Below are 20,533 nucleotides of genomic sequence, written 5' to 3'. Positions count from 1 at the left end.
TGTTTCTCTAGATCAGTGTTTCTTGATTCTGGTCCCGGGGACCCAAAAAGGTGCACATAATTGTTTTTTGCCCTGCACTACACACCTGATTCCACTAATCAAGTCATCAAACTTTTAATCAGGTGTGTAGTGCCAAAGCAAAAACAAATATGTGCACCTTTGGGACCCCAGGATCAAGAATCACTGATCTAGAGCAATTGTTTGACATTTTTTACCACCTTTTCGACATTTGTGTGGGTATGTATTTTTCTCCCTTTATAAATACACCATACTATGTCGTGTTGCAGCTGGCAGTCGTTCTGGCTCCCCTGGTCGTCTCCTGAGCCATACATACGGCAGGATCCCCAGGGCAACTGGAGCGGCAACGCCAGCAGACAGGAGGCCTAAAGTCCCCCGCAGCCATGGCTGCAGCCGAGACACCAGTCCAGACAGATCAGGCCTGGGTAAGGACCAGGAAGGACAACACACAGATACACTGAAGACAGAAAACAGCCCCTCTACAGCTGTACTCCTCCTCTCCAACCTCCCTGCTCTCTGAACCACCTAATGTCCTGTCTGTCACTGAATGCAACCTCTTTTCCCCCTTCCTGACTAATTCAACTCCTTCTCTACTCCACTGGGCTCTCTCTCTCTCTCTGAGTGTGTTGGGCTGTCTGTCTGGCTGTGTGTTATAAAGCTCTTTCATCCTCCTCCTGCTGCTGCTCTCTCTCTCTGTGTCCCCCCCCCCCCTACCACCACTATGCTAGCGAGGAGTCGTATCCCCCGGCCCAGCATGAGTCAGGGCTGCAGCAGGGACACCTCTAGGGAGAGCAGCCGGGACACCAGCCCCGCTCGGGGATTCTCTCCTCTGGGTGAGTACGGTATAGTAACATGCCCAGCCCAGAGACCATAGCCACCATGCCCCTCAAATGCTTGGTTGCCGGGGGCCTGAACCCTGACTAGCCCTCTCTAGAGTAGAACACAAAGGCCATCATCAGGCCACAAGAAAACCAACCGAAACGAACCTCTTCTGCTTCCGCCTTCTGCATGCCTTTTACTTGTGTCTTTCAAATTTTTCCTGTTCACTCCTGAGTGACAACAACATTTTCCTCAACAACCATTTTTTACTAATCATGCCAGAGTCATTGATGACATGGCACGGGATGAGTTGATGCTGAACTTGTCCGCGGTCACGTGTCCGCGGTCAGCTTATAGACTTGCGATCAGAGCCTTTGTGTCCAACGCCGGGACGCCTCTCAGCGTTTTTCCCGCTAATGTTTGCATGAAGCCAGTTAGCGTTGCCACATGGTACAATTCCTCCTGCTCGGGTTGACAGGTCATGTACTGTGTGAGTTGAAGAAGATGCTCTTTTTAAAGCCGTGTCTAACTACACGTGTGGGATATCCTCTCCCGGTTTTCCATCTGTAGCTCTACATATGGTCATACTATCAACAAACTATCGGATGATAAGCCACGGGTTTCTAAGGTTACGGTTAGTTTTAGAATAAGCGTTAGGCTAAGGGGGACGTTTTGGGTTAGGATAAGTGTAAGGTCAGGATAAGGGTTAGTAGATGGGACTATCCAAGTAAAGTATCACCCCACTCCCTGTCGTGTTCCTCCTCTAGCATCCAGACGTGTCTCCCGCTCCACCAGTGCTCTCCACTCGGCTGAGTCTGTGGGCCGCTCAGGTGACCTGTCCTGCACGTCTCTATTAGACCAGACAATGGCATGTCAGTGTTCCATCGTGCAGTTCGCCTCGATCACCCACAGAGGGCGATGGAGAGCTGAGCATCCTCCTTATTTCAGTTTGGATGCGTCTTATTTTCCAAGTCAATCTGTGTTATTTTGTGTCATTCTGTTTTGTTAGTACACTTTTTTTATTGGCTCTTATACTGTGCTGTAAAATAAAACTTAAATTCATCATATTATTATTTAGTGTTGTCTTCTCTTGAGTTTCTCATGACCTGCTGATGAAATTTGCTTCGTTTGTTTTTTCCCCCTTGACTTTTACACCCCATTTTAATAGGTTGAATGCTTTTCCTTTGTAATACTGTGTTACTGTGCTCCTATAATACTACAATACTATTCGAAAAGTATTATAATATCCCTGTGTTTCCTCCAGAGCGTCTAGGTCTGGCCCACCAGGCCCGTATCTCAGCCTCTGTCAACGCCATGAGGATCCTCAACACTGGGACCGAGGTGGAGGCAGCTGTAGCCGATGCCCTGTTACTAGGAGACGCCAGGAACAACAAGGTGTGACTTAGATTCTCCATCCTCTTTACCATCTGAGTCATAGCATGCTGATCATAATAGCTTTGATGGCTTTTTCTCATTCTCATTTTCTTGGATTAGCATCTATTTGGACTCTTATTTGCCTCTCGAATGTAGTCTTATGGCAGCTTGTTGAACAGTAAGTGTCGTGGGTTTCTCTTCACTCTGTGGCATGACTTAGTGAGCATGCTGTATATGTACCTGTAGGACCATTTGACCTCTTAACCCTTGACCCCCTCAGCGGCGGCCAGTCAGACGGCTGTACGAGTCTCCGGGCATCTACTCAGACGACGACGCTAACAGCGACGCCAGCAGCGCCTGCTCTGAGCGCTCGTATGGCTCGCGGAACGGTGGCCCGCCCCACTACATGAGACAGACGGAGGACGTGGCCGAGGTGCTGAACCACTGTGCCAGTTCCAACTGGTCTGAGAGGAAGGAGGGGCTGCTGGGACTACAGAGCCTGCTCGTTAGCCAGAGAATTCTCAGGTGGGATAGAGACCATCTATTTTTGTTTTGAACTTTTGTAATGTCGCGTATTTGAGGCCGTCACTGAGACAACAGTGCTCTAGATACAAATCTGTTTGCTCTGCTACTGCACGGCAAGTGGTACCGGAGTGCCAAGTCTAAGTTCAAGAGGCTTCTAAACAGTTTCTACCCCCAAGCCATTAGACTGCTGAACAATTCATAAAAATCGCCAACGGACAATTTACATTGACCCCCTCCCCTTGTACACTGCTGCTACTCGCTGTTTGTTTGTTACCTATGCATAGTCACTTCTCCCCCACCTACATGTCCAGATTACCTCAACTAGCCTATACCCCTGCACACTGACTCGGTACCGGTGCCCCCTGTATATAGCCTCGTTGTTGTTACTTGTTATTTTAGCCTACTTGGTAAATATTTTCTTCTTATTTTACTGCACTGTTGGTTAAGGGCTTGTAAGTAAGCATTTCACGGTAAAGTCTACACTTGTTGTATTCGGCGGCATGTGGCAAATAAAGTTTGATTTGATTTGAAATCTGTCCGAAACCAAAAGGTGCTGTGCGATTGATTGCCTTACTTCTCTTCCGCTCGTGTGTCGCAGTCGCGTGGAGCTGAAGAGATTGTGTGAGATCTTCACAAGGATGTTTGCCGACCCACACAGCAAGGTGAGCCCCCCCGTGTCTGATATAACCTGTGTTCTGACGTGAAGCTAATGTAGTTACTGTACTAACTAACTGTCTGTTTTTGTGTCGCATGGTGGTCTTTGCGGTGGATTTATAACATCAGCGAGTAAGTGTTTTTGTTTTTGTCTGTCACTCTTTAATAGTAATGCAATCGAATCCAACTATTCAGATAGTTGATTGGTTAATTATTGATGTTCTGTACGTTGGCCTACTGTAATACTCCTTAACGGTAAAGTAAATATGTATAGCCTGTTATTGACTGGCTGGGTGGTCACTGTGTCTGGTGTCAGGTGTTCAGTATGTTTCTGGAGACCCTGGTAGACTTCATCACCCTGCACAGAGAGGACCTGCAGGACTGGCTGTTTGTCCTGCTCACCCAGCTGCTGAAGAAGATGGGAGCAGACCTCCTGGGTTCCGTACAGGCCAAGGTCCAGAAGGCTCTGGACGTCACCAGGTTAGAACTAAAGCCCCATCTCTATTACTGTTTTCACACAGGTATTTATTTCTCCACTTTTTGCTTTTCAGCACAATTCCACCCACTATGGTGGATGTGTAACCAGGCCAGCTCAGTACAGCTTGTTTTGGCTCTGCTTGGTAGTGTGAAAAGCCCTTAGATGTTGCTTTTGTCTGTTTGTAGAGTTTCTAGTGCAGGGTTCCCCAACTGGCGACCCGCGGGATCGAATTTGTCCCACGAGTGGTTTTATTTGTCCCCCCATGTTGTCTGAGAATTTTAATTTTTTTGCATTTTCATTGTTGGACATACGTTTTTTTTTATCAGGTCCAGGTGATTTTATTTTGGGAAATCTGTTCCCAAGTATTTCCACACATAAAAGAAAGACGTGATAATATACAAATGAGGTTTGAAATTATTATGTTTTAGTCAAATATTATATCGCTTTGGGCTTCTTGCAGTCAATTTGCCATCTACAAATGATTTGTAATTAGGTACCGGCCCCACGACAATCCACGCAAGAAAAAAAATGTCCCTTGCCTGAATCTAGTTGATGATCCCTGTTCTAGTGGATCAATCCCTCTCATCTCATGCCCTTTTTCTATTTCTTTTCCTCTCTCTTTCCCAGGGACTCGTTCCCGTTGGACCAGCAGTTTAACATCCTGATGCGTTTCATCGTGGACCAGACCCAGACCCCCAACCTGAAGGTCAAGGTGGCCATCCTGAGGTACATTGAGTGCCTGGCCCGTCGAATGGACCCCGCAGACTTTGTCAACTCCAGCGAGACACGCCTGGCCGTCTCCCGCATCATCACCTGGACCACGGAACCAAAGAGCTCCGACGTCCGGAAGGTGGGTCGAGTTGGGTTTGTTTGTTTCCATAGCAACAGCGTCAGACACTTAAAAAAAAATACGACTTTGTGTTTCACAGGGACAATGCACATGAATCAGTATTTCTGTAAATGTCCCAGATTTAACCAGCCGGACAATTTTCAACTGATCAGCCGAAGCTCTAAAATAACTATTGTTTGCTGGCTTTATCCCTTTTTTGGTTGTTTTTATTTTTGTATTTTAAACGGATCATTTCCCCACCCTACCCGTCGGTCGACCCTAACCCCAGAGCTTCCACCATAGCTGGGCAGGTGAGGAGTTGTCAGGCAGGCCCAGCACCACCGTAGCCTCTCTACCTGGAGAGGGGAACGTGGAGGAGAGGTGCAAGCAGGTAGTAGAGCCCCCCGGCCCATCAGTCAGCTGCACGGTCTGCAGTCTGCCTAACATAACTTCCTCAAGCCTGGGCTCTCTGTCTCTAATCTAACTTCGCCTTGCTGGCAGACACAGAGTTGTTTCTGCTTTATAACTATGAATGTAAAGGACAATGCAGGGGTGGGAATGGGGACTGAAATGGCTCTGAATGAGCCAGAACAGTTGTTTCTGCTTTCAAAGTGTTCTTCATAATGAGTGAATGTTAAAGCGGCAATCAGCAGTTGAAAAGATAACAAGGTGTTGACCCAACCACTGTTTTGCTAAAAAGCTGGGAGATTGGGCTGGAGAAATGCAACCACTCTCAAATTCATAGACCGAGCTAGGGATGCAAGGACTAACCATCCATGATATCAAAATGATAGTTTTAACTATGTTTTGAGGCTGTACCGTGTTTGTTTTACATTTACTTTGTTTACAAACAATGGAGTTAAACAAGCTAATATTTGGGTACGTATAATTAATTTATAAGTCAAAACGTTTATGTCGCAACTGCAGATTTCCCCTTTAAGCGACGGGGTGGGAATGGGCAACACAATGGCTCTGAATGTGCGGTAATATTTTGTTTTTCTAATAGCCTGTGCTGCTGTTACTTGTTACTCATAGTTCTTGTTTATCTGCAGTGACCAGGTTTGGTTGACCAACATGCATGGAATTTCACCCGAGAGCATTGCGATGCTGGTTTTTGAACTGGTTTACGAGAACTGACATTGGTTCTAACGCGCCTGACTAACTGAATGCTAGCTGAACCTCAACGAATGTGTGCTTCTGTATTTCCGTGCGGTGCACAAGGATCATGTATTTTATACATTGATTGATTACTCATTGTTCCGTAAGAGCAGAATGGGCTTGTCGAATGTTCCCCCTCTTCTCTAAGAGCCAAACATTACCTTGAAATGCACTTCACTGTTGCGTGATATCGCATTTCAATGTTAGTGGGGGGAAAAGTGAACGCCCTCTTTGTCGACCTCTAACCATTGACCTCGCTGTGACCCTTTAATCCCCAGGCGGCCCAGGTGGTTCTGATCGCCTTGTTCGAGCTGAACACCCCAGAGTTCACCATGCTGCTGGGGGCCCTGCCCAAGACCTTCCAGGACGGAGCCACTAAACTGCTGCATAGCCACCTGCGGAACTCCAGCAACACCGGCGTGGTAAGACCTGACTCTGACGTTCACGTCTAGTCAACGTCTTCGAGAGGATGAGACTGAGCAGGGCTAAAATGGCTGGATCCCAAATATCTACTCACCATGAGAAGAAGAGTAGGGAATTTGGTCAGGAAGGTCCTCTTCTCACTGGCACCGTTAGCCATCAACCTAAACCTTGCTTGCTGTAACATGGACAATTGTAATCTAAACATACTGGGATAGCATCATATGATTAAGCAATAAAGACGAGGAGGTGTGTTATATGGCCAATATCACAAACCCTGAGTTGCCTTATTGCTATTTATAAACTGGTTGCCAACGTAATTAGAGCAGTAAAAATAACTGTTTTGTCATACCCGTGGTATACGGTCTGATATACTACGGCTGCCAGCCAATCAGCATTCAGGGCTCGAACCACCCAGTTTATAATGTACTGTACCTGCTCCGATTCTGTGTGATCCGCAGGCTTCTCCCAGTAGCACCATGGGACGGACGCCTCCCCTACCTCGCCACCCCAGCAGTCGCAGCAGCCCCCTCACCTCTCCCACCAACTGCTCCCATGCGGGGGGGCTCTCTCCCAGGTAGGTCTGACGTAACATTTTAATACCTGGTCCCCAACACACCGTAGAAGTTAGTTACATCACTACTAACTTAACTAACAACGACAACAAGTAGTTCCCCCCTGCTCGGCTCTGTTCCCTCCTCACGTCTCTCTTTTTCTCCCTCGCGCCTCTATTCCCCCCTTTTCTTTCCCTCCCTCCCACCCTCCTTCCCTCCCTCCCTTGCCGTGCTCTGGGCACATTGCAGTCGGCTATGGGGTTGGAGTGCTGATGGCCTGTCAAAGTACCCCCCTCCCTTCCCTTCTCTCTCCTCCACCCCTGCTGCCCCCTCCCTGAAGACCCTACGAAGTGCTTACTCTCCCAGGTACATTGTCACATAGCTGTGTCACCCTTGATTTGTCCCTACCCCACGGTCTATTTTGTTTTTTCTTTCCTTTCCTTTCACCTCATTTTTATTTTCCATTCCGCAGCAGCAATCTGTGCTCTCATGTGGCCACATTTCGGGGGATTCACCACATTAACAACTTGACTCCCCAGTCTGTTCCACTCTGTCTCTGTCAACACCTACTGTTATGCATGGTTGATCTTTTACATGAGAAACTGCTTGAAATTACATCTTTACGTACTAGGTAAATAAAATGGCGTTGTTTCAACCAGTTTCCCCCCCCCCGCTTTTGCCCACTGGGCAGATGTCTTCTTCCTGTGGTGGTGATGTATGTTAGTGTCGTACTTGAATAATAACCCTCCCCTCGCGGTGTGACCTGAAGCATGTTGGAGTACGACACAGAGAACCTGAACACCGATCAGATCTATAGCTCCCTGCGAGGCGTCACTGAGGCCATCCAGAACTTCAGCTTCCGCAGTCAGGAGGACCTCATGGAGCCGGGCAGAGTCAAGAGAGAGGACACGGTGAGGGGCTTTGGCAATTGCCCTATTATTCTCCACTCACTCACTCACTCACTCACTCACTCACTCACTCACTCACTCACTCCCCCTCATTGATTTAAAATATTTGGATTGGTGTTAGAATAGACTAGAGGGAGTGTCTTCCCACAGCCCATTCCTTTTAAATCCAGAGGGGGGAGTGAACAAGTGCACTTGTTTGGCAAATGTTCTCTTTGGTGAATATTTTTTATCTTCTCTAGAATGGACATGCATACGTTTAGTTATTTTTTATAAAACTGTACATTTGTTATGTTACGTTTAATCAATAGTCTTGTTTCTCCTCAGCCGGGTGTTGGAACAGCATCACACTCTGGTGTTGACGTGGTGGAGGGGCCCGGGGGTCGCACGGCCCTGGACAACAAGACCTCCCTACTCAACACCCCCTCCCCGCGTTCCTTCTCCGGGCCCCGGGGCCGCGACTACAACCCCTACAACTACACAGACACCATCAGCGCCTACGACAAGGCTGCCCTGAGAGAGACGGTGTACGAGGACGACGTGGAGCAGCTTCGAGATGGTGAGGCTGTCTCAAGAGTCTGAAATGGCACCCTGTTCCCTATGTAGTGCACTACTTTTGACCACCCTATTCCTTACATAGCTCTGGTCGTGCGCTATATAGGGATAGGGTGCCATTTTGGATGGTCATAAAACATTTTAAGCAATAAGGCCTAGGTGTCGTATATAACATAAACCACTGAGGTGCCTTATTGCTGTTATAAACTGGTCACCAACGTAATTAGAGCAGTAAAAATACATGTTTTGTCATACCCGTGCTATACGGTTGTCAGCCAATCAGCATTTAGGGCTTGGACCACCCTGTTTATAATAGGCTATGTATTAGCTGTAAGGTAAGACTCCCCCACCCCCCTCTCAACCCTCTTCCTCGCAGGCCGCCAAGAGTGTGGTGGAGAAAACAAGATGCTGCACACCAAGAACAGTTCCCCTGCGGAACAGCTGGAACTGGTGATTGGTTGAATTCATTTAACAACCATTTTTTTCAGTGTTTTACTATAGCTACATAATAACACTATAAAGTCACGGACATGGAGATCCTATCAAACTCCATTTAGTGATCTATATGTAATTCAGCGGTCACTGACTAATACCTATTGTGGTCGTCGAAAGGCGGGCGAGCTGCTGAAGGAGCTGTCTAACCCCAGTGAGAGGCCAGAGGAGAGGAGGGGAGCCCTGGTGGAGCTGCTGAAGATAGCCCGGGAGGACAGCCTGGCAGTGTGGGAGGAACACTTCAAAACCATGCTGCTCCTGCTGCTGGAGACCCTGTCGGATCAAGATGTAAGACCTCTGGAGGAAAAGATAAATGGATGTATGGATGGATGGAGAGATAAAGTAAACTCCTGTCCTGGGAGCAATGCCACAATCGGATGTTTTAATCCATTGTTTTTCCTTCCACTGTCTCTGAATGGTTGGTTCTGAGCATGTCGTGTCCTTTCCCCCCAACCTGCAGCACACCATCCGGGCCCTGGCACTACGAGTGCTGAAGGAGATCTTACGTAACCAGCCGGCACGCTTCAAGAACTATGCAGAACTCACCATCATGAAGACTCTGGAGGCACACAAAGACTCCCACAAAGAGGTAGCTCTCACTGGCTGTCTCTGTTTATGAGGCTCTGCTTTAGAGGACATGCTAAGTCTACACATCTTGAGTTAATAGCTTTCATCTCTGTGTTCGTTTTCTAATAGAGTTGATAGCTCATGAAATAAAATTATGAAAAGACTGTTGGGATTTAGTATAGTCTGGCCTGTACCAGTCAAAAGTCTTAGAACACCTACTCATTCAAGGGTTTTTCTTTATTTCTGCTATTTTCTACATTGTAGAATAATAGTGAAGACATCAAAACTATGAAATAACACATATGGAATCATGTATTAACCAAAAAAGTGTTAAACAAATCAAAATATATTTTATATTTGAGATTCTTCAAAGTAGCCACCCTTTGCCTTGATGACAGCTTTGCACACTCTTGGCATTCTCTCAACCAGCTTAATGAGGAATGCTTTTCCAACAGTCTTGAGGGAGTTCCCACATATGCTGAGCTGCTTTTCCTTCACTCTGCGGTCCAATTTATTCCAAACCATCTCAATTGGGTTGAGGTTGGGTGATTGTGGAGGCCAGGTCATCTGATGCAGCACTCCATCCCTCTCCTTACACAGTCTGGAGGTGTGTTTTGGGTCATTGTCCTGTTGAAAAACAAATGAATAAGTCCGAATAAGCGCAGACCAGATGGGATGGGGTATCGCTGCAGAATGCTGTTTTAGCCATGCTGGTTAAGTGTGCCTTGAATTCTAAATAAATCACCAGCAAAGCATCCCCACACCATCACACCTCCTCCTCCATGCTTCACGGTGGGAACTACACATGTGGAGATCATCCGTTCACCTACTCTGCGTCTCACGAAGAGACGGTGGTTGGAACCAAAAATCTCACATTTGGACTCATCAGACCAATGGACAGATTTCCACCAGTCTAATGTCCATTGCTTGTGTTTCTTGGCCCAAGCAAGTCTTTTCTTCTTATTGGTGTCCTTTAGTAGTGGTTTCTTTGCAGAAGTTCGACCATGAAGGCCTGATTCACACAGTCTCCTCTAAACAGTTGATGTTGAGATGTGTTTGTTACTCTGTGTTACTCTGTGAAGCATTTATTTGGGCTGCAATTTCTGAGGCTGGTAACTCTAATGAACTCTGGGTCTTCCTTTCCTGTGGCGGTCCTCATGAGAGCCAGTTTCATCGTAGCGCTTGATAGTTTTTGCAACTGCACTTGAAGAAACTTTCAAAGTTCTTGAAATTGTACGTATTAACTGACCTTTATGTCTTAAAGTAATGATGGACTGTCATTTCTCCTTGCTTATTTGAGCTGTTCTTGCCATAATATGGACTTGGTATTTTACCAAATAGGGCTATCTTCTGTATACCACCCCTACCTTGACACAACACAACTGATTGGCTCAAGAAATTCCACAATTTAGCTTTTAACAAGGCACACCTGTTAATTGAAATGCATTCCAAGTGACTACCTCATGAAGCTTGTTGAGAGAAGGCCAAGAGTGTGCAAAGCTGTCATCAAGGCAAAGGATGGCTACTTTGAAGAATCTCAAATATAAAATATAGTTTGATTTGTTTAACACTTTTTTGGTTACTACATGTGTTATTTCATAGTTTTGCTGTCTTCACTAATATTCTACAATGTTGAAAATAGTCATACATAAAGAAAAACCCTTGAATGAGTAGGTGTCCAAACTTTTGACTGGTACTGTACATGTACCCTTCTCTGCCAATAAACCAAAATGAACCCATTCCATGATCAACCATTTCACCCTCCTCACTCTACCCTTCCCTCTCTACCCAGGTTGTGCGGGCAGCAGAGGAGTCAGCCTCCACCCTGGCTGGCTCCATCCACCCAGAACAGTGTATCAAGGTGCTGTGTCCCATCGTCCAGACAGCTGACTACCCTATCAACCTGGCTTCCATCAAGATGCAGACCAAGGTGATAGAACGCATCACCAAGGAGTCCCTCCACCAGCTGCTGCCTGACATCATACCAGGACTACTGCAGGTAAAAATGGCTTTATAGGTCAAGTTGAATGATTGGTTAGTCCATTGGTTGATTTATTGATATACTTACTGATTAGTTGACGTGGAAGCACTTGAAATGTATCTACTTTAAATAGAAGCGCTTGAAATGTTCTACTTTAAATAGAAGCCCTTGGTATGTATCTACTTCAAATAGAGGCACTTGAAATGTATCTACTTTAAATATAAGCACTTGAAATGTATATACTTTAAATAGAAGCACTTGATATGTATCTAGTTTAAATAGAAGCACTTGAAATGGATCTACTTTAAATAGAAGCACTTGAAATGGATCTACTTTAAATAGAAGCACTTGAAATGGATCTACTTTAAATAGAAGCACTTGAAATGGATCTACTTTAAATAGAAGCGCTTGAAATGGATCTACTTTAAATAGAAGCGCTTGAAATGGATCTACTTTAAATAGAAGCGCTTGAAATGGATCTACTTTAAATAGAAGCGCTTGAAATGTATCTACTTTAAAAAGAAGCGCTTGATATGTATCTACTTTAAATAGAAGCGCTTGAAATGGATCTACTTTAAATAGAAGCACTTGAAATGGATCTACTTTAAATAGAAGCGCTTGAAATGGATCTACTTTAAATAGAAGCGCTTGAAATGGATCTACTTTAAATAGAAGCGCTTGAAATGGATCTACTTTAAATAGAAGCACTTGAAATGGATCTACTTTAAATAGAAGCACTTGAAATGGATCTACTTTAAATAGAAGCACTTGAAATGGATCTACTTTAAATAGAAGCACTTGAAATGGATCTACTTTAAATAGAGGCACTTGAAATGGATCTACTTTAAATAGAGGCACTTGAAATGGATCTACTTTAAATAGAAGCGCTTGAAATGGATCTACTTTAAATAGAAGCGCTTGAAATGGATCTACTTTAAATAGAAGCGCTTGAAATGGATCTACTTTAAATAGAAGCACTTGAAATGGATCTACTTTAAATAGAAGCGCTTGAAATGGATTTACTTTAAATAGAAGCGCTTGAAATGGATCTACTTTAAATAGAAGCGCTTGAAATGGATCTACTTTAAATAGAAGCGCTTGAAATGGATCTACTTTAAATAGAAGAACTTGAAATGGATCTACTTTAAATAGAAGCGCTTGAAATGGATCTACTTTAAATAGAAGCGCTTGAAATGGATCTACTTTAAGTAGAATTTCTTGAAATGGATCTACTTTAAATAGAAGCGCTTGAAATGGATCTACTTTAAATAGAAGCGCTTGAAATGGATCTACTTTAAATAGAAGCGCTTGAAATGGATCTACTTTAAATAGAAGCGCTTGAAATGGATCTACTTTAAATAGAAGCGCTTGAAATGGATCTACTTTAAGTAGAATTTCTTGAAATGGATCTACTTTAAGTAGAAGCGCTTGAAATGGATCTACTTTAAGTAGAAGCACTTGAAATGGATCTACTTTAAGTAGAAGCACTTGAAATGGATCTACTTTAAGTAGAAGCACTTGAAATGGATCTACTTTAAATAGAAGCACTTGAAATGGATCTACTTTAAATAGAGGCACTTGAAATGGATCTACTTTAAATAGAAGCGCTTGAAATGGATCTACTTTAAATAGAAGCGCTTGAAATGGATCTACTTTAAATAGAAGCGCTTGAAATGGATCTACTTTAAATAGAAGCACTTGAAATGGATCTACTTTAAATAGAAGCAGTTGAAATGGATCTACTTTAAAAAGAAGCGCTTGAAATGGATCTACTTTAAATAGAAGCGCTTGAAATGGATCTACTTTAAATAGAAGCGCTTGATATGTATCTACTTTAAATAGAAGCGCTTGAAATGTATCTACTTTAAATAGAAGCACTTGATATGTATCTACTTTAAATAGAAGCACTTGGTATGTATCTACTTCCAATAAAGTGTTGATGCTTGGGGTTTAGTTACATAAGATAAGGACTTTCTGTCCTTGGGATTATGCCACACTGTCTAGACACTGAGTATATACAAAACAAACAAGGACACCTGCTCTTTCCATGATATAGACTGACCAGGTGAATGCTATGATCCCTTATTGATGTCACCTGTTGAATCCACTTCAATCAGTGTAGAAGAAGGGGAGGAGACAGGTTATAGAAGGAATGTTAAGCCTTGAGACATGGATTGTGTATGTGTGCCATTCAGAGGGTGAATGGGCAAGTCAAAATATTGAAGTGCCTTTGAACAGGGTACGGTGCACCGGTTTGTGTCAAGAACTGCAACGCTGCTGGGTTTTTCACACTCGACAGTTTGGTGTTCCTAATGTTTGCTGTACTCGGTGTATGTCTAATATTGTTCTGATGTCTCTCTGTGTACAGGGGTATGACAACACAGAGAGCAGTGTGAGGAAGGCCAGTGTGTTCTGTCTGGTGGCTGTCTACTCTGTCATCGGTGAAGAGTTGAAGCCCTACCTGGCCCAGCTCACAGGAAGCAAGGTACACTACCGTCTCATCTCAGCACCCTGTCTGGGTCGGTCTCAAATGGCACCCTATTCCCTACGTAGTGCACTAGGAAATAGGGTGCCATGTCCTACGTAGTGCACTAGGGAATAGGGTGCCATGTCCTACGTAGTGCACTAGGAAATAGGGTGCCATGTCCTACGTAGTGCACTAGGAAATAGGGTGCCATTTGGGACGCAGACAATGTCTTTAATTCCCTTCTTTTTTTTTCAAGATCTATTGGTTGCAGAATGTTTTTCAATGTCTTGAAACGATGTGTTGGTTTCATTCAGCGTCTTTACTATCCCACCAGATGAAGCTGCTGAACTTGTACATAAAGAGAGCCCAGACGTCCACCAGCAACAGCAGCAGCTCTTCAGACATCTCCTCATACTAAAGAACATGGCCCTCCGGCTTCATCCATGTGTGTGCAGGTACATACAGTACAGGGTTATGTTCATAAGGCACCAAACGGTGCAAAATGGAATGAAACAGCAAGGGACTTCCTGGACTACTTGTCCAATAAGAAACACTAATTTTCTTTTCACCGTTTTGAAATATTTTCCATAGCGTGCCCTAATGAACGTGACCCAGATAGGGAAACGGTTGTGCCTCAATCTTTCTTTCCAGACCTCCTTGTGGTTTTAATGTATTCTAATAAAGGCTGTAGGCTGTTCCTTGTTGGGAAACCCTATGCCTGTTGCAATCAGTATTTTATTTCCTTCCGTTTTGTCGTCTTGTAAATACTTTTATTCCACGTTTTAAGATACGAATGCGACACTACTTCAGACCCAGTCGAATGAATGTATAGAGCTTTGAATGAAACCTGAGTCCTTTACAAACCGTCTGAAAGGTTTTAATGTTGATGGAAGCAGAGTGTCGCGCTGCACACGATTGCCTCTGTTCCTTCTCGCAATGGACAGATAGGCTTATTTGGAACCGTGCTGTTTGTAAAGGGGCAGTTTAAAAATGGCGATTTCGATAGTAATTGTTCTGTAGTATTTGCCGTCTGAAGAATTTGTTCTTAGTGACGATGCTATGTTTTTAAGCCTGTATTTAAAGAATAATCCTTGTGAAGCGGTGGAATTTCTTAGTTAGTGAGAATCTGAAGGGAAAAAAACGTTAATTTCCATTAGTGGGAGAAGATCATTTGGCTGGCCAATGATTAGTACATGTAGTGAAAAGCTGTGTTGAATAAGCCTCTGTAAACTGCCTGTGTGTGTAACACCTGTGTTTCGACTGTGTGGTTTGGACCCAACAACTGATGAAGGAATGTTTTCCCTTTTCACAAGGATTACAATCTCACCTTTCATACATTATTATGGAAGGGGAGTTATTGGTTGAGTTGGTGGAGTTTGAGTCTGCTGTTTTTTGTGCTTTTAACATTCGGGCACGTTGTAATGAGTCAAAAATACTGGGATCTGAAGTATTCTTGCAAATGTAAGAGTCCTAGAATTTTCAAATGTGAAATATTTTGTCTAAAATCTAAATATGGGCAGTACCTATTCGTCACATAGTAGAAATACCTTGACAATCTGACGTATTAGTCGATAATCTAAGGACTTTTTAAGTGCCAGTGCAATTATTTTTTTTTTTACAATTTAAAGACAGGAAAAAAAAGATGTCTTTTGAATTGAATCCAGCAATAATTAATTAGTTACAAAAAATCCAACTACTTGGATAAACTTTTGTCAAAGCACTGTAAATGACCATTGTAAGTTAACCATCCTTGTTTGAAATGTATAGATGTCATTTTTATGCGCACCTATGAAATGTTACTGCTGCTTTAGAAATACTAATCATGGCGTTAAACCTAATGTATTTTACTCTCCTTTTTATGAATGTTAATGGTACACTTGTTTCGGTTAGAACAAGAATTTGGGTTTGGGTCAATTCCATTTCAATTCAGTCCATTCAGAAATTCCAATTCCCAATTTTCCTCAATGCTTGTCTATGGGGATAAAAATGAAATTGGAATTTCAGTTTACTTCCTGATTTGATTGAAAGGAATTGAGCCCAACCCTGTTAAAAGTTCCAGATAAAGGTGGCGTGTTACTGAGAACACTATCGGGCCTTACTGTTTCTGTAGTACAGTTTCACTACATTGACTGTTAAATGTACTGTAACAGTGCACAATGTTTCTGTTTTCTCAAATGTGAGAACTCATAGCAATTTAATCAGCTATAGCTATGACCAAGTCCAAAATGTTGTCAAATACAAACACAGTATTTCTTTTGTTAGACCTGCCTGTTGCAATTGAATCAAAAATGAAACTCAAAATGAGTGTTTTATACAGTACTTTTAATCATTGATTCACAGACTTGTTATAAAAAGAGAGTCAGAGAGAGACCTCATTTGCATGTGAGGGAACATGCAATATTATACCCAGCAACCTCAATGATTAACTAACATTCCCAACTCTGACTTTATGTTGAAGAAACATTGAATCTAATCTATGAATGTCTGGTCAGCTTGTATTATATAACACACACACACACACACACACACACACTATTGATATCCATCACAGCTACCAAGCTAGGGCTGATTTAACAGACCAAACATTGTATACTATACTGTAATTGTATGCTGTGTGCACACGTTGGCCTGTATCAAAAACCAAACCCTATTATCCTCAAGCCATGTATCTTGAGCGTGTATTTGCTTGTGCCTTGTTTATTTATTTTTTACAGTATACCTGCAATATTAATCCATACTAATAGCTTTTGAATTGTTATTTTTGCCCCTATTTCGAAATACTGTATTATATGTCATGAATTAGACAGGAAATGTGTTGCGTCGAAGACCAAGGTTATGTCCAAAGTGGCACCCTATTCCCTACCCAGTGCACTACTTTTGACCAGAGCCTTGTGGGACCAGGTCAAAAGTAGTGCCCTATATAGGGCATAAGGTTCCATTTGGGATGCATCCCAAGGCTGCTGTAAATAAAGCCAATAGTTTAATGGCAGTATTTTCCACAGATGTAATATTGGCTTGGCTGTTCTATTCCTTGTGAACCATTTACAATGCACGCTTCTTTTGTTTAGCTTCAGTCATTGTTTTATCCCTCCCGTACCTATATTTATATACCGTCTGTTATATTTTCTGTGTATTATGACTGTACATATTTCATGTTTTGTTCACTTCTTTCACCCTTGATAGAATTTGTTGAAATTTAAACTTGAAATAAACCAACTTCAGTCCCTGTCCGAAGCATGTAATCACATATGTTGTATAAATTGAGAGCAGATATACAGTATCTTCCCGAGAATGTGGGAGAAAAAAAATCTCCTGCAGGACATGGGAATAGCAGCAGATGGCGCTCTTTGCATTTTCTTGAGAGTAAAAGCATCCTCTGTGTATTTATTTTTTATTTTTTATTTTTATATATATAATTTTGGCTGCGAAAGTAGGCTACCACCGTCCTCCGCCCTCTCTGCTTCTAACCGCTTTCCTTCCATTGAAAATGAATGGGAAGCGGTGTTCCACCGCGCGGCACCGCGTGCTAGTGTACACGACATTAGAGGAGGCAAACTGAAAGTTGAATTGAACAGTTATTAGTTGTCCTGCTGCTCTTATGGGCTCACAGGTGCACCGTAGCCTTCCCCAATCAGGGGTAGGATAGAGGGCACAGGCCATTACACTTAAGATGTGGTGAATCAGCAATGAGACCGCAGACTCTCATTTGCCACTGCAGCATCCTTGGGTTGTGTGCGTTCTCCAGTCATCTGAAGACTCCAATAAAGAGTGGAAAAACACTATCGCCACCTGCATCATTAGTGATAAAAAAAGAAAGTGCTAGTAGTCTGGCCAGCTTTGAAGTGGATTCCCTGTGTTGTTTGTTACAATCAGCAGCATATGATTAAATTAACATTGGGGCAAATGTGTGACCACTGAGACATCCAGGTTTTACAAGCTTTAACTAGGCATTAATCTTTGAACTCTTCTGGATCACCCAAGACTCCAAAAGGTCCTTTTCAATTCGAGATCAAAAGCTGAAGGAGAAATGGTGCAGTAGCTACAGTGCGTGGCCTGTCAGGCAGCTACCTAGTCTCCACCGTCCTTAATACCCTAAAACAGTCTCATTAAGGCCGGTATCTCTCTGCGGTGGCCGCGTCTCATCTCCGACACGCCACCACCAAGGTCTGCTCTACTCGGCTCTATTAGTATTCACACGCTGTTGAAAATTAATTTTATTAAAGCCCCCTCCATTTCCACTGCCCCGGCCAACCCCCCTTCTGTTTAAAGATCTTTATGGTGTATGATTAGCACACATTTCCCCAAGCATGCAGGGGAGTGGCGGCTGGGTCGGGAGGTCGCCATAATGAAAGAAAACAACTTCATTGTGAGATGACTAGGCCATAAATCATCGGCCATTTTCTATAAATCACGGCAGATGGCAGGGAGCGGTGTGGGGACTCATGGGAGCTCGTATGCCCCTGTGCATGATGGGAATGGTGGTAGCATTACCGTGGCAGCAGACGCTGGCAGACTAAGAGGTCAGTGAGGAGAGGAAGACAGTGAGGCAGTGGGGGAGAGAGGAGAGGTTTCCTTCCTGTTGTGTGTGTGTGTGTGTGTGTGTGTGACTGCACTACCGTACCTGCCTGATGAGCAGCAGGACCCCGGAGGTCTCGGTAACAGCACCTCTCCAGGCTGCCCTCCGTTTAAGGTGTCTAATCTGCCTGTTTAATATGGAAGGGCCCTCATCAGGCCCCTGGCTTAGTCCCCCAGCTGTAGAGAGCAGATCACCACCAGTGTCAAACTGACACTAGATGTCTGCTGATCTGGGAATCCAGGAGGTGAATTTCTCTGGTTTATTATTCAGGATGATAAGAAACTGGAACAAAGTAGGATTCAGGGATTGATGTGATATTCAGTGTTTTAAGCAGTCTGAACACACCACATTTCATGTCATTTCAAGCCAGCAGAGAGCCATTTCTAGTTGAAAGGATATTCCGCAGAAAATCATTCAATCTGATGATTTAAAAAAAACTAGAACACCTTACAAACACTTTAATTCAACGCCTGTTATGATTGTATCCCTTCTGAAGATGTCTGATGTGAAATATACAGTACCAGTCAAAAGTTTGGACACCTACTCATTCAAGGGTTTTTCTTTATTTGGACTATTTTCTACATTGTAGAATAACAGTGAAGACGTCAAAACTATGAAATAACACATACGGAATCATGTAGTAACCAAAAAAATGTAAAACAAATCAAAATATATTTTATAGTTGAGATTCTTCAAAGTAGCCACCCTTAGCCTTGATGACAGCTTTGCACACTCTTGTTAAAAAACGTTTTTTTAACTCTTCAATGAGTAGGTGTGTCCAAACTTTTGACTGGTACTGTATATATTTTTAAAGTACTGATTTAATTACACTGTAATTAAACTATAATCAATCTACTCACTGTATGTACAGTACGGTAAATGTCTTAAAAGGCCTTCTGTCAAATGTGTTCGTGACTTAAAGCTGTTCTACGTGTGTCCACTAGAGAGAGCTTAAGGGCTGCTAAATTGAACTAGACTGCTCCAAGTTGACAACACTTCCACCTGTAGAACATGCATTCTACTACGCATCAACATCATTTCATACATAGACTATAGAATACGTTTCTGTTATTCTGTCTTTATAATGTTCTCTCAACTTACAGTGAGCACTTCGAAGTAGATATAAACGTCCTCTCACTGTCAACTGCGTTTATTTTCAGCAAATTTAACAGGGGTAAATATTTGTATGAACATAACAAGATTCAATAACTGAGACATAAACTGAACTATTTCCACAGACATGTGACTAACAGAAATTGAATAATGTGTCCCTGGACAAAGGGGGGTCAAAATCAAAAGTAACAGTCAGTATCTGGTGTGGCCACCAGCTGCATTAAGAACTGCAGTGCATCTGCAGTGCATCTCTTTCTCATGGACTGCACCAGATTTGCCAGTTCCTGCTGTGAGATGTTACCCCACTCTTCCACCAAGGCACCTGCAAGTTCCCAGACATTTCTGGGGGAATGACCCTAGCCCTCACCCTCCGATCCAACAGGTCCCAGACGTGCTCAATGGGATTGAGATCCGGGCTCTTCGCTGGCCATGGCAGAACACTGACATTCCTGTCTTGCAGGAAATCACGCACAGAACAAGCAGTATGGCTGGTGGCATTGTCATGCTGGAGGGGCATGTCAGGATGAGCCTGCAGGAAGGGTACCACATGAGGGAGGAGGATGTCTTTCCTGTGACGCACAGTGTTGAGATTGCCTGCAATGACAACAAGCTCAGTCCGATGATGCTGTGACACACCGCCCCAGACCATGACGGATCCTCCACCTCCAAATCGATCCCACTCCAAAGTACAGGCCTCGGTGTAAAGCAAACCCGACCATTACCCCTGGTGAGACTAAACCGCGACTCGTCAGTGAAGAGCACTTTTTGCCAGTCCTGTCTGTTCCAGCTACGGTGCGTTTGTGCCCATAGGTGACATTATTGCCGGTGATGTCTGGTGAGGACCTGCTTTACAACAGTCCTACAGGCCCTCAGTCCGGCCTCTCTCAGCCTATTGCGGACAGTCTGAGCACTGATGCAGGGATTGAGTGTACCTGGTGTAACTCGGGCAGTTGTTGTTGCCATCCTGTAACTGTCCCGCAAGTGCGATGTTCAGATGTACCGATCCTGTGCAGGTGTTGTTACACGTGGTCTGCCATTGCGAGGACGA

General features: G+C 43.7%; 1 protein-coding gene across 13 annotated transcripts in view; it reads left to right on the top strand.

Annotated features, from left to right (window-relative positions):
* Positions 1 to 17,026, top strand: part of LOC129859589 (CLIP-associating protein 1-B-like) — a 39,325-nt gene extending 22,299 nt beyond the window's left edge. For 8 of the 13 annotated variants that reach the window (XM_055929528.1, XM_055929529.1, XM_055929527.1 and 5 more), the window contains 19 exons: positions 288 to 443; positions 747 to 851; positions 1,605 to 1,667; positions 2,102 to 2,232; positions 2,492 to 2,736; positions 3,335 to 3,398; positions 3,707 to 3,870; positions 4,496 to 4,718; positions 6,134 to 6,277; positions 6,737 to 6,852; positions 7,079 to 7,195; positions 7,599 to 7,740; positions 8,062 to 8,293; positions 8,666 to 8,739; positions 8,902 to 9,069; positions 9,242 to 9,370; positions 11,141 to 11,347; positions 13,698 to 13,814; positions 14,131 to 17,026. In XM_055929528.1, the coding sequence (XP_055785503.1) occupies positions 288 to 443; positions 747 to 851; positions 1,605 to 1,667; positions 2,102 to 2,232; positions 2,492 to 2,736; positions 3,335 to 3,398; positions 3,707 to 3,870; positions 4,496 to 4,718; positions 6,134 to 6,277; positions 6,737 to 6,852; positions 7,079 to 7,195; positions 7,599 to 7,740; positions 8,062 to 8,293; positions 8,666 to 8,739; positions 8,902 to 9,069; positions 9,242 to 9,370; positions 11,141 to 11,347; positions 13,698 to 13,814; positions 14,131 to 14,214 (2,681 nt within the window). In that variant the 3' untranslated portion in view covers positions 14,215 to 17,026. The remainder of the gene's footprint in view (positions 1 to 287; positions 444 to 746; positions 852 to 1,604; positions 1,668 to 2,101; positions 2,233 to 2,491; positions 2,737 to 3,334; positions 3,399 to 3,706; positions 3,871 to 4,495; positions 4,719 to 6,133; positions 6,278 to 6,736; positions 6,853 to 7,078; positions 7,196 to 7,598; positions 7,741 to 8,061; positions 8,294 to 8,665; positions 8,740 to 8,901; positions 9,070 to 9,241; positions 9,371 to 11,140; positions 11,348 to 13,697; positions 13,815 to 14,130) is intronic. The other 5 variants (XM_055929530.1, XM_055929531.1, XM_055929534.1 and 2 more) reach the window with 5 other exon arrangements.
* Positions 17,027 to 20,533: the final 3,507 nt, after the last annotated feature.

The sequence above is a fragment of the Salvelinus fontinalis genome, chromosome 7, assembly GCF_029448725.1.
Source record: "Salvelinus fontinalis isolate EN_2023a chromosome 7, ASM2944872v1, whole genome shotgun sequence".
Taxonomy (NCBI): domain Eukaryota; kingdom Metazoa; phylum Chordata; class Actinopteri; order Salmoniformes; family Salmonidae; genus Salvelinus; species Salvelinus fontinalis.
This window is presented reverse-complemented; position numbering and strand designations above follow the sequence as displayed.